A 13,925-nucleotide genomic window follows, 5' to 3' on the forward strand; every position below is an offset into this window, starting at 1 on the left:
GTAACTAAGCTGACCAAAAATTTTGATTTGAAACGCTGAGAAACTAGCGATTATTGAGATCTTCTAGGGTGTAAATAGAAGACTTATATTTAGCTACGCCTCTTAAAATTTTATTCTGATCTCATTTTGTTTCTTATAACTCAAAAATCATAATTTTACTCCTAAAACTTAAAATTCATTCTACTTTGACTTTGGACTATCTCTTCTCCCTAAAACTCAAAAGTTGACTCTTGAAACATACGTGAGACCCACCACCCAATAAGATTATGTCACAAGTGCTAATGAATTTGATTATAAATCTTTACTATGCATTAGCCTTCAACAATTTAGAAAATATTAAGTTTAAAAGAAGAAATTAAGAATTGAAATTTTTTGGGTTGTTGTCCTTGAGTTGCAGAGGTGAAAAGAAAATCAAAAAGAAATTGATTAGTCTGGTGCACCCAAACCAAACTCTCATAACGGAATTAACATAACTAAGGCAATATGGAGTGAATTTTGGGTTTTATAGAGTAAAATGACGCATTTTGAGTTTCAAGAGACAAAATGAAATAAAAATCGAGTTCAAATGGGTAAAATGGAGCAGATTTTGAATTTCAAGGAGTAAAGTAGTGACTTTTGAGTTACAAGGAGTAAAATGAGATTAAAGTCAAGTTTTAAGGGGCGTAGAGAGTATAATTTAGGGGGTTTAACTATAAAAAAAATAGAAAATTTCATTTTAATCCTTAAAAAAGATGAGTTTTAGACTATAACCTTGTGTAAGATTAAAATCTAATTTTAGTCCCTGATACATTTAATCATCTCATTTATTAATTATCAATGGCGGAGCTAGGAATATTTTACCAGGTGGGCTAGCTTAAAATTTTAAATTTTTATAAATAAAGAAACTTGATACCGTATTTTTTGTTGAATCAGCTAGCTTAAAAAAATTCACAAGTTCAACCAAAAATTTTTGTAATTAAATAAATACGTGTTAAAATTCAAACAAATCCAAACTTGTACATGTACAAGAAGCGATGAAAAAAAGATGGTATGTAAACTGTATTATATAATTTTATATAGTTAAATCTAAAGAATTCAAATTAATGACTAAATATATGGTGGGTTACATTCGAATATCAATCAAAATTACATGTAAAATTTTATTTTTCACTGGAAGCTACCTGGCTACAGCCCAGGGTAGCCCTTAACCTAGCTCCGCCAGTGTTAATTATATTTTGATGCTTTATTTCTTCTTTTTTCCTAATTTTAATGTATTAATTACATTTAATATTCATTTCATTCATCATAATATATTTTGATGTCTACATTTAGGTAAACTAATTTTTTTATATAATATATTCCAATACAATTTGTATAATATTTTATTTAAGTACATTAATTCATTTGATATATTTCGCCGTATATCCATCGACGGTATGTAAATTTTGGTACATTTGTTCAATATAATACATTTTGGTACAGACATTTCGATATTGACATATAGGTACATTAATTCAATATAATATATTTTGGGACATACATTTAGGTTCATTATAATATCGGTACAAACATTTTGGTACAATCATTTCTATACACTTATGTATTAACATATTTGTATGTCACTAATTTCTTTTATATTTTCTCATTTATAATTTTTTTTTTTTGGTCAAACGATAGATTTTATTAGATTAGATGTTAGATTAGTCACCAGCAGGATTTGAACTCATACCATCATGCAAGCGCTCAACATGTCACATCCCGGCCCAAGCCCCCACCACATCCCGGGCTCGACTCCACCGTAGCACAATATTGTCCGTTTTGGGCCCCGATAGCCCTCACGGTTTTGTTTCTGAGAACTCACATGAGAACTTCTTAGTGGGTCACCCATCTTAGGATTGCTCTCGCGCGAACTAGCTTAACATCGAAGTTCTGATAGAACCCAAAACCAATGAGCTCCCAAAAGACCTCGTGTTAGGTAGAGATGTGAATATACATATAAGGCTTACAGGATCCTTACCCCTGGGCGATGTGAGATCTCACACAACACCTTTTCACCAATGTGGTAAAGGGACACTTGCTTATGTTCATTTGTAATTGAAAGGACTAATATGTGCATATTAATAAAATCAAAATTTAATGTGGGTACATTAAATAAAAATACACCTTAAATAACAAAAATAGAATATAAATTTTAATAAAAGTACGCGTTAAAGGAATAAATTGAATATGTAATCTAGGACAAGGTTTTTTTTAAATTCTAATCTTTTGCAAGAACTAATGTTCAAAAACTCAAAAAAAAAAAAAAAAAAAGTTTATCGGGGTGAAAAAGAAAGAAGAATTATTTAAGGAATAAAGAAACAGAAATATGAAAATGAGATTAAACTATAGAGTAATGGTAGGGAGACTACATTTTTTAAATCAAATTGCAAACCAAATGATGTGTCACCAATAAGAAACAAGCATATTAATCAACACTTAATTAATAATCCAATCATTTCCAATCACATCATTTAGTTAGCAAATTTGGTTTAAAAAATGTTGATATTCCTAGCATTACTCTAAACTATAATTACCCCTGTTATATATAATTGAAACTTTTCTATCAACGATTTTTTTTTTTTGAAACTTGTAAGGCAAAGTTATATTTCTCACAAAGTGTGCATAATTCAGACCAAGAACTAGGAAGTTGGTCTAGTCAAGCTAATTAAAAATTGGTCTCTAAACTCTATTGGCAATGATATTAAACTATACTCTCCCTCTCTATTATTTTTTACAGGATTATGTTTGGATAATATCAAACTTTTAATTAAGGAGGATTCCAAGTTGGTCTTAATCCTTTAAAACATTCCAAATAATTATCCAACGTTTTGAAAAGTGGATATTTGTTAGGTTCACTAGTGTTTATGTGGACAATTATTAGGTTCAGTAGCGTTAAGTGATGATGTGAACAATTATTATAGCAGATTTTTACTCTCAAATCAATTATAGAGTTTTGAATTTCTAAATTGACGCAGTTTAGTTAAGCAAATTTACGACTTAACTTGGCTAAAAGGAGTTGATTTGGGCTCTAAAGACAACAATTAGTAAAGACCAGCTTTAGTATTTGTCCAAAACGTTAGTGGTGACCAACATATTATTGATGAAGTCATCACTTAACACCGATGACCTAACAAATATTTAATTTTTAAAACGTTAAGAAGTCATTTGGAATGTTTTAAAAGCTTGAGACTAATTAAAAATCACCCAAAAAATTGGGTAGTTATCTGTACTTAACCATTTTGCTTATTTTGTGTTTTTTTTTCCGTGAAACTTCATCGAAGTACATCTTATTTTGTCCAGTTGAAAAGAAAAGTAATTATTTTGGGCTTAAAACATGAAAGAGGTTAAACGCTGGGAACATACGACGTCGTTTTTTTCCAGGTTTTTTAAAACTTGTATCATCTTCCTCCTCCATGCTCCCGCAGCGGTTGCTTTCCCCAGTTGCTGCTTCTTCTCAAGCAGATTTCAGGATCTGGGTTGGGAAACTGGGTTCCGATCAAAGGTTTTTTCAGCGTCGGGATGGGCAACTGTCCTTGCTACAACGTGCATCCACCCCTGTATCCATAAATCGTTTCAATTTTATCGGATGTCATTGATCGAAAGAACATATTATTAATTCTGTTATTTTCCTCGTGCATGTTTTGTGGATAGGATAAACGGAGGGAAAAGTATGGTTAGTTATAACTAATAAGCAATTACAACACATGAAAGAGGTTAATTAAGGATATGCTAATTAGGTACTAAACTGGATGGTTGATCGTACGTACGTAGTACTCCTGTTAGCTAACTGCAGTCTAATAGAAATGACCTGTGGATGCGACGGAAAACTTACACAAAATGGTTTCGTTAAAACTTTCAATCTCTATCTTTGTCGTCACGTGAAACCCTATCTCTATCTCTCATCACGTGAAACTGGATGACCGCACACGAATGTGCCGTCGTAGAGGGTGTTCCATTGGGTCCTTTCCTCACATTTTAGTTAGAATGTCAACCGTTAGAAGAAGATGGTTCTCCACCCTTGACGGCTCTAAATTTAGACAATGTTTTTTTCTATAAAACACGAAATTTTCACAGCAAAAACCAAGCCAATACAGTATTAGTATTGCAGTCAACTTAGATTTTTTATTTTTTTTTAGTTCAATTAATCTTTTTCTGGCAAGGTCTAGCTGGGCTGAATCTGATCCCGGTGAAAATCTGGGCTCAATCTCACAGACCTTGACCACTTCTAGAAACATTGTTCTAAAAAAATTATAAAAAAAAGTAGAAGGAAAATACAAAAAATGGTTCTTGGACCAATGGCATCGAAGCTCAATTTGGTCCTCTTTATGATTTCTTTCTGCATGCTGGTTCCAAGCTTGAAGGCTGAGACAGCAAATGACACCCTCAACATTGCTAACTTCGATGCCGTATGGCAGGAACGAGCCATGAAGGCTCAGAAGGCAGCCCTCAAGGCCTACCAACCCAACCCGGAACAAGTCACCGAGGACTTCAACGAAAGCGTTGAACAGTACGTAAATTCGACATTTCATCCTTAATTCTCTTCAAATTTTGTGTATGCGTTTCCCTCCCAATGTTTGTATCATTTCATCTGAATACATACTTTTAATAGAAAATCGACGATAATCAGTTAAATGGTACAAATAGTAGCGCTCGAAATTGATCATGCATGATGATAATGTGGGGTTTTTAACATTCACATTGTACATATATACGTCTCTTTATTAAAAGCGAGACGAGACTATAATTAGTTAGATGGTGCATATATCATTATTCGCAATTGATCATGCATAGTAATGCAGGACAAATAATATTCATCTTGTATATACACGGTTTCGGCAATCAATCAATTAAATGCTACAAATAGCAGTGCTCTTAATCGACCATGCATGATAATGCAGGACCGTCGTTGAGGAGGACCTTGAAGATGATCAGTCTGCGGGTAACAGCACAAGGAGGCATCTGAGAGGAAAACATAACAAGGGCCCTTGCAAGGCCACAAACCCGATCGACCGCTGCTGGCGGTGCCGGGCCAACTGGGCTAACAACCGCAAGAAGCTGGCCAGCTGCGTGAAAGGCTTTGGCCGCAAGACGCGCGGAGGCAAGAAAGGGGCTTACTACATTGTCACCGACTCTTCGGACGACAATGTCCATGACCCTAAGCCCGGAACCCTACGTCACGCCGTGATCCAAACGCAACCGTTGTGGATCATATTTGCACGTAGCATGGTCATCAGGCTGAGCCAAGAGCTCATAGTAACGAGCCACAAGACAATTGACGCACGAGGGGCAAATGTGCACATTGCTCATGGCGCAGGGATCACACTCCAGTTCGTTCAGAACGTAATTATTCATGGCCTCCGCATCCACGATACCGTACCAGGCAGCGGTGGTATGATCAGGGACTCCCTGAGTCACATCGGGATTCGCACACAGAGTGACGGAGATGGTATCTCCATTTATGGGTCGTCTAACATTTGGCTCGACCATCTTTCTATGTGGAATTGCGCGGATGGGCTCATCGACGCCATTCAAGGGTCTACTGCTATTACCATATCCAACTGCCACTTCACCCGTCACAACGACGTACGTTTATTTATTTAATAATAATCGCACGGAGATGTTATTAACACTACAAAATAAGATAACAAAGAATGACTAATTGGTTAAACGAATGGTGCAGGTGATGCTTTTCGGGGCTAGCGATGCGTTTGCAGGGGATGCAATCATGCAAATAACGGTTGCATTTAACCATTTCGGCAAGGGATTGATACAGAGAATGCCAAGATGCAGATGGGGATTTGTCCATGTCGTGAACAATGACTACACACATTGGATCATGTATGCCATCGGAGGAAGCTCTCACCCCACAATTATCAGCCAGGGCAACCGATTCATCGCCCCACCAAACCAGGCTGCAAAAGAAGTACATAGACGAACACAATATTATCAATTAATATATAGGCACGAACACATAATTAATCAAGTGATGTATTAATTTTGTGACGTTTGAATTTATAGGTGACGAAGAGAGACTATGCACCGGAGAGCGTGTGGAAGAGCTGGCAATGGAGATCAGAAGGAGATCTTATGATGAACGGAGCATTCTTTGTTCAGTCTGGAGTGCCGAACAAGAAGCATGGATTTGGCAAGTTAGACATGATCAAAGCAAAACCAGGCACATTCGTCACAAGGCTCACACGCTTTGCAGGTTCTCTCAACTGCAAGGTTGGCAAGAAGTGCTAAAACAAAAATAGAAGTGTTAACTATAATCAATGGCGATCAAATGGATAGGCGGCCGGCCGGTGCCGGAAGGTGAAGTGTGACAAATGAAGAGGAAGAAGCGGCAGTGATGTGCGGAGAAATGTGGATATAGATTCTTTACTTGTTTGTTTTTATTTGTGTTTATGTATTAACAAATCCAAGGGTTATATTGTAGTAATATTTACACCCTAAGCAAATAATGCGAGTACAAACAGCTTTTAATTTTTAGAGTAAATTGTAGCAATGATTCCTTAACTTTAACTCAATTAGAGCAATGATCCTTCAACTAAAAATCTATTACCATTGGTCTCTTAACTCATCAAAACGTGTAGCTATGATCCCTCAACTAAAATTTCATTACCCTTGGTCCCTCAACTTTAATACAACTAGATAAATGATCCCTCAACTTTAACTCAATTAGAGCAATGGTCCCTCAACTTTAACCCAATTGGAGCAATGGTCCATCAACTTTAACTCAATTGTAGCAATGATCCTTCTAACATAACTCATTTTGACAAAATTCTGACGAAGTTGACGAAAATGATCATAGCTACACGTTTTGATGAGTTGAGGGACCCCAAGTGTAATAATGATCATTCTAACTCATTTTGACAAAATTCTGACAAAGTTGACGAAAATGATCATAGCTACACGTTTTGATGAGTTGAGGGACCCCAATTGTAGTAACGATCCTTCCAACATAACTCATTTTGACAAAATTCTGACGAAGTTGATGAAAATGACCATAGCTACACATTTTGATAGGTTGAGGGACCAATGGTAATGAATTTTTAGTTGAAGGATCAGTGATCTAATTTTATTAAAATTAAAGGACCATTGATACAATTTACTCTAATTTTTAATTTTTTTTTTTTTTGGGTTTTTTATATTTTTCTATTGTAGCAAGAAATGTATATAGCTCGATTCATCTCTAAATAGTTATATTGTCTTTCAATTTGTTTTAATTAAACAGAAAATTACTTTATAAAAGAATAAGATTGTAGATAATGGGGCGATATCGCCGACTGTCGTTCGTGGCAACACTACCGTTTTCAAGTAAATTAGAGTTGAAAGTACGAGTGCCTTGAAAGAAAATGTAGTTTTAGATTGATAGTTACAAGAAAATGTTTTTGCTCATTACTGTGATAATGATGTTCACCACCCTATTAATTAATATTGGATAAGTATGATATGAATTAACCAAAAATAATTTAGGCAAATCATAAATGGGAGGCCTAACTATGTTGCACATGCACGGCTAGAACATGATGATTAAAATATAATAAATATTACATATATTAAAAAAATATTATTTCAAATTCATAATATAACAAAATATTCACGCTAGATGTTGCGCATAAGATTAGAGAGAAAGGACTGAGGTTAGGTTGAAGTCAGGAATTCTTTTAGATTTTAGTTTTTATATTTCCAAAACTGCCCCAAAATGTTCTTTTTAAATTTACAAAAAAGCCCTTGTAGTGTCTTCACCCTGTCCAAGCCGTGTCTGAGCCGTGCCCAAGGTACATCGGCGTGTCCGATACTCTACTTCGGGGGGTTTTGGAGTGTCCGTGCACCCAGGGGCCTAATCGACAAATTCACTGATTGGACGATTGTGAAAGAAAATGGAGAGACCATATTTCCTGTGAAGTTCGGGCGTTGCAACAACATCATAGGCAACGGCGGCCACCGCGAATGCCGCCTTCGATTTCAATTAATGAAGATAGAAATGAGGGTTGAGATGGAGGCTGGATGCAGTTCTATTAATGGTGAAAGAAGCTGATCATATTTTTCTTAAAACTTTCCTTAAAGACAACATGATACATGCATGCAAGACACAATACTGGAGTCTTAGCACAAAAACGGGTTTTTTTATGCCTAATTAGGTCATCAAGTATAATGTTAACCAAACATTGTATAAATAAAATACATAGATGCATGAAAGAAACTAATGTAGATCCTACCGATGTGCCAGAGCCAACGGAAACACCACACTGCGAACCAAAAACTGGCTTGTTCCATTTTCTACCTTAATTTATGCACTTTCAATCAGATTCATTCCCCGAATCTATGTTCATGGGTTGGGGGTTCTTGTAACCACTGATTTCATCCTTGTAGCGTTCTTTATCTTGACGAGCCTTTGCTTCATATGGCTCCTTTTCCTCCGCTGAAAAAGGGAAAACATGACACTAAGTAATTCGCAAAAATTCATCATACTGTGGAAGCACAGAAGATGTAATTTAGTCGAATCACGTATACCTGACATCTTTTTCCACTTCTCTCCGAGTGCTCTCCCCACATCAGTAAACGCAATTCCAGGGTTCTCTCTCTTTACATTCTGTGGTCAACACAAATAAGGTCAATAATTTCCTTCAAAACATCAACAAAGAATCTGAACCGATTATTTGAAGGATTATTCCATTCCCAAACCAAAAGTTAGAACCAATCGACAGAAATTAAAACACTCACATCTCTCTCCATATTTGAGAAGAACATAAAACCAGACATTGCTCTTTTCGGCGCATTTGGATCCTTTTTCTTCTTCTGTTTTTTCTTCTTTGAACCATCTTCACCTGCATCTTTGGTTTTTTGTTTCTTCGAAGATGATACCTTGGAAGTTGAAGGTTCCTTTCTAGACTCCTTTTTCGCAGGCTTCTGAAATTGACAATTCATGTTAAATTGACCCTTCTCAAAATTATTAGGCCAACAAAATTACTAGAAATGACTTGCCTCTTTTTCACCTCCACTTTCACTAGCATCTGAGTCATCCTCCCCAGAGTCATCAGTAGGAGAACCTCCATCGTCCTTGTCAATAACAAAATCTTCATCCTGCCAAAGTTCAACATGTTTGACACATTTAGACTGGAATATCACACGACACATGTCAACACAAAGGCGCACTTGCAGAAACACACATACGGATGCATGAAACAACTAGGACTAACCACAATTAAAGCATGCTTTGAGGAAAACAGTCATGACAATACCAACTATCCGAAAAAAAACATTGATCAAAGTACAAACCACACAATTAATGTATGTTTTATGTTAAGTGTGGATGGAGTTTCTATTACAAGTGTACATAAGTGTCCTGTTCACAAACATCCACTTTTACAAACTACAGAAGAACTTTCAGCATTTTACAGATCAACGAAGGATACACTACCAATAGGGAAGAAAAATCCAAGTAGTTTGCAAAACTATCCTAATAGTGCAACCCATGAAATTTTCAATCCAAAGAGAATCAGACCAAAAATAAAACACAAGTAACAAAATAATATAGGATAGATGTTCCACCTCTTCATCGCTCTCATCATCACCAGCTTCATTCTTCACACGAACAAGATGTGGGTCAACAGCATCATCGTCTGCGTCATCAAGAAGAGGAGCCACACCACCATTTGCTGCTTGGCCCTCTCCTAAGTTCATGATTTTGAGACCCTTTGAACTACACATGACGAGTGGCCAAAAGGTCAAATTTTAAAATCCACAGCACCATTGACCTACTATGGAAAATAACCAGTACTCATTACCAACCTGATGAAGTCAAAAAGATTATGATATTCATTCCTCTGAATGTTTCGGAACAGGTGTTCTTGCTCACTTTTGAGTCTGATGAGAAGATCAAAATAGTGCATATTTGAGCCTCCAGCACCATGCCTCTCAAATTCCACATAGTCAATCTAGTAACAGAAACACCAAGAAGAAAAAGGGTGATGTTCCACTTATCAATCAGGTTATTGTTATACCAGCACTCTAATATCGATCGAATGCATGCAAATTCTACCTGATCATGAAGAATAAGGGTGGGAGGTTTTGGTAGGAAAAAGAAGCTCTTCTCAAGAGGATATAGAACTCCATCTTCAGCTTTCAGTGAAGATTTGACAGCATAACCATCTTGACAGCTGCGGAATTTTCCTGGTTTTGTAACTTTGGCACCAGACAAGCCACGCAATATTGTGGTGAACACTTCATGCATTAGTCCCTGTTTATTAAACATAAAAGAATAACAGCAGCACATGTCAATTAGCACACTGTTTCAAATAAATAAAACAACTGTTTGCTAGATTACAATCTTCAGGAGAGTCGAAGGTATTATCTACCTTATAAGATAGTTCTAACTTGTCCTTGTATTTCGTGTTCAAAAGTTCTTCACTCATGGTCAGTTCGGTTTGATACACAAGGTCAGTTTCAAACTTCAAAAGATAGAAGAAGTCAATTGAAGGAAGCATTTAAAAATATCAAACAGGTGATCAACAAGGAAAAGAAACAAACACTACCTGCAATACAATATGCGGGTACAATGTTTGGCCTTTACGGATGGGAGGATCAAGAGTGACAACAACAAAGGTATGAGGCTGGTTAGACTGCAGAAACAAAGAAGAATCTATTAAAGGTATGCCAAAGCCACAAAAACTAGTTCCAGGACTGAAGTAATTAGAACACCGATAGTCCTATTAGCTCTTGAAGAGAACTCACTAATGTGCATGGAACAATGTGATAGGTACTCAGATAATTATGTATAACAAAAGCTTTGAGAATATAACAAGTGAAAAACTAATTATTAAAGCCCAAGATAGGAATGAAACCCTAGGAAGTAGAAACAGACGAACAACACTGCTGTACTGAATTTTGAAATCATTAGCCCCTTGAAGCCGCAAGAATGAAAGATGAAGTTCCACACTGTAGCGACCCCTATATTAAACAAGTACTTCCGTTAGCCTGGCATTGCATATGGAAAGAAATCCAAGCACCAGCATATGACATATGCACATAATCTAATAAATACAGATGGCACATGTTCCCATGAGAGTGTGGATTGATGTAGGTGCACTATCCCTAGTATTTTCATTAATCTGTACCTTGGTGTGAGGATTGCAATGCTATCAAATGTGGTAACAGCATCTTCACCTCCAGCACCAACATCTGCCATTGACATGATTTTGTCACGAAAAACCTACATAATATTCAATTAGAAAAGATGAATAAATCAATTGCAATCAATGAAAAAAATGACCTACAAAACTCTCATCACGTATAAAAAACAAACTCACCTGAGCAGGAGGATGACTCTCGTCACCAACAAATTGAGTGTTGGAGTTAGGTATATGAAAGCTTATTTCCATCAAAGAATCTTTCTGTAGTAAATATAACACAAAAACAAAAATACTCATAAGCAAACAACTCAGGATGGACCTAATAATTACTCGATTTTAACTACAAAAAAACTAGATTTTATGACAAAGAGAGCTTATATCTAACTATGAGTATCTATAGAACCATAAGGATCGATGTAGAAAACTCCCACCATCTTTAGAAAAAAATAAAAGAAACACCAAATATAAGCAACAAACCTCATTAGCTCCTGTTGTATCATCCACGTGGAACTCTAAGATGACATCATTTTTCCCCTGAAGTTGTGTTTGTGAGACATCAGCCAAAGATACCTCAAATGCTTGCTTGGAGTCAACCAAGAAAGTCAGCATATTCCCTGCAAAATAACAGAATATCTGAAAATCATCCAAAATGATACATAGCAGTGTACTGCTTTAACAACCCAATGAGGCAACCAACAGAATCATATCATCAGAGAAGGAATCGTCCATGGAGGAAATGTAAAGAACATCAAAACAGAACTGCAGAAGACCATTTTTTAAGGATACTAAACATATGCAAAAGAAATGTCCAGTCGCTCTAAGACTCCACAAAAGACACATAAAGGTTTAGGTTGAAAAAAAGAGAAAAACAAAAGAACCAACTTCTAGCAGTTTCAGCTGCACATTATGTTTAAAGATGTAGCCAGCTGGAAGCATTTTCCTAACTGTCATCCTATGAGAATCTATCCGCACACCAAAAAATAAGGAAAGAGCAATTTACAAGAAAAAATTGTTCATAACAAAGAATGCAAGGAAGACCAAAACAAGTGATCACAGGCAACTTGAATATAAGAGAACATTACTGACCACTTAAATCGACTTCTCCCCAATTACGTCCGCTGACAGAAAGTTGCTTCTCTGCCGGTGTTAACCCACATGTATTTTGAAAATAATTGGTCAGACTAGTGACATCCTGCAATGCAAGAACAGAATCAAAGAGCCAACAATTAGTATGTAGTTCATATCCCTGCACAGCATCACTGACTAAAAGCTAATTTTTTAGTCTATCATAGTTTTATGAATCAAAATCGCAATTCACATGTCTCAGATGCATGGGAAAAAAAAAATCAGTTTAGTCATCACCTTGTGAAACAAGTTCTTATGGACGCACATTTGATAAATAAGAATTTTTGTAGCATATTAAACAACAGCATAAGACAGGAAGTGGGTCAGTGAATAATTCCATGTAAATATTCACCAACCTGGTCACGAAATCCAATGAACTTGTAGTATAACCCGTCTTTAATCTGAACACTAAGTTGGTTAGTCTTTGGGACCTTCATCCATGTTACCCCAACAATGTCAGCTTTATCAACCTCAACTGCTTTACCCCCTCCCTGTTTTTTCCATAAAATCCCTCCTGAAAATATTTTTAGCTGCCCCGGATTCTGCATTCCACATATGAAACAACGAGTGAGTTTACATTTCCTCCATAGCTCAATCACCACTTCAGGTTTCACCATGTCAACAAATTCACAAATCTGAATATAAAGCAATAAACTTCTACTGAATGCAATCAAATTAGGGTTTTACAAGGAAGAAACTTGGGAAAAGGAACAATTTTCATGGCAACCAAACAGAGGATAACCCAAATTTCTCGTCACAAAAAGTGAAAGAATTTACTCAAAATTAAATTAATGGAAATTCAACGCGAACACCTGAAACAAAAATACGATTTCCTTATCCCCCAACCCTACGATTCCTGCTCTGCACAAAATTAATAATTAAAAATTTCCCCACAACCAAATTGCACAAAAACCACAGAAATCCGGGAAGGAACAAATTAGGGTTTCAATTGGACCAGTAGAAAGAAAACCCAGCAATCGGAATCCCCAAAATCCTCATTTCAACACGAAATTCGACCAACCCATATAAACCGAGACCACCGACATTCCCAAATCAAAAAGGACCCATTCATATCGCGCTGCGAAATTTCGGAAGGCAAACCCCCGATCGAAGAACGAAATCCCAAAAAGTCAAGCTACGGCGAATCGGAATCGGGAAGAGAGACTCACCGTGCCGCCGCGGCCGCCGAGGGAGATATTGTTGAAGAGGTGGCCGTCCGTCATAGTTTATCACTATCGAGGAATCGAACCCAAGCTGCGGATTTAAGTTTCGAGCATGAGAGTACGAAATAGTGAAGAAAGTAAGAGAGAGGGAGTGTGCGTTTGGTAACGAGACGGTGGGAGGGGGGCGGTGCGCGCCAATTCAGAAGCGATTTTGGTGTTGCGCCGTTATTTTGAAACCCAAGGAAGCCCAACTATAAACTAATTGGGCTGGGTTGGTATCTAGCCCGTTCACAGGCCCGGTTGTACGGATTTGATTTAATTTTTTTTTTTTTTTTTGGTACAATGAAGTTTTAATTATCGATTGAGTTCAAGTGCGGTAATTCCTCTTCATTTGTGAGTGAGAGGTTTTAGGTTCGATTTTCGTTAAAGACGAAGTTGAACCACATTATTACTAGTCATTGTGAGGTTAATCTCACATCATCTT

The 13,925-nt window shown here is 36.7% G+C and overlaps 2 protein-coding genes across 2 annotated transcripts; one reads left to right on the plus strand and one right to left on the minus strand.

Annotated features, from left to right (window-relative positions):
* Positions 1-4,119: 4,119 nt before the first annotated feature.
* Positions 4,120-6,564, plus strand: LOC137738985 (pectate lyase). Its single transcript, XM_068478456.1, has 4 exons — positions 4,120-4,525; positions 4,917-5,601; positions 5,699-5,941; positions 6,037-6,564. Exons 1-4 carry the CDS (start codon positions 4,299-4,301, stop codon positions 6,259-6,261), a joined length of 1,380 nt encoding a protein of 459 aa, XP_068334557.1. The 5' UTR covers positions 4,120-4,298; the 3' UTR covers positions 6,262-6,564.
* Positions 6,565-8,127: 1,563 nt separating this feature from the next.
* Positions 8,128-13,637, minus strand: LOC137738984 (FACT complex subunit SSRP1). Its single transcript, XM_068478454.1, has 16 exons — positions 13,448-13,637; positions 12,635-12,820; positions 12,240-12,345; positions 11,631-11,767; positions 11,331-11,414; positions 11,139-11,233; positions 10,866-10,971; positions 10,557-10,643; positions 10,380-10,472; positions 10,064-10,261; positions 9,814-9,959; positions 9,574-9,724; positions 9,007-9,105; positions 8,746-8,931; positions 8,536-8,614; positions 8,128-8,443 (listed from the first exon to the last, which is right to left on the minus strand). The coding sequence occupies exons 1-16, from the start codon at positions 13,499-13,501 to the stop codon at positions 8,322-8,324; spliced, it is 1,929 nt and encodes a 642-aa protein (XP_068334555.1). The 5' UTR covers positions 13,502-13,637; the 3' UTR covers positions 8,128-8,321.
* Positions 13,638-13,925: the final 288 nt, after the last annotated feature.

Source organism: Pyrus communis, chromosome 7 (genome assembly GCF_963583255.1).
Source record: "Pyrus communis chromosome 7, drPyrComm1.1, whole genome shotgun sequence".
Lineage (NCBI taxonomy): Eukaryota > Viridiplantae > Streptophyta > Magnoliopsida > Rosales > Rosaceae > Pyrus > Pyrus communis.

Coding starts and splice junctions, on each gene's coding strand:
- LOC137738985 (XM_068478456.1), top strand. CDS start 4,299: ATGGTTCTTGGACCAATGGCATCGAAGCTCAATTTGGTCCTCTTTATG. Junction 5,602..5,698: donor ACTTCACCCGTCACAACGAC/GTACGTTTATTT, acceptor CGAATGGTGCAG/GTGATGCTTTTCGGGGCTAG. Junction 5,942..6,036: donor CAAACCAGGCTGCAAAAGAA/GTACATAGACGA, acceptor TTGAATTTATAG/GTGACGAAGAGAGACTATGC.
- LOC137738984 (XM_068478454.1), bottom strand. CDS start 13,501: ATGACGGACGGCCACCTCTTCAACAATATCTCCCTCGGCGGCCGCGGC. Junction 12,346..12,634: donor TCATTGGATTTCGTGACCAG/GTTGGTGAATAT, acceptor CTTGCATTGCAG/GATGTCACTAGTCTGACCAA. Junction 8,444..8,535: donor GAAGTGGAAAAAGATGTCAG/GTATACGTGATT, acceptor TCCCTTTTTCAG/CGGAGGAAAAGGAGCCATAT.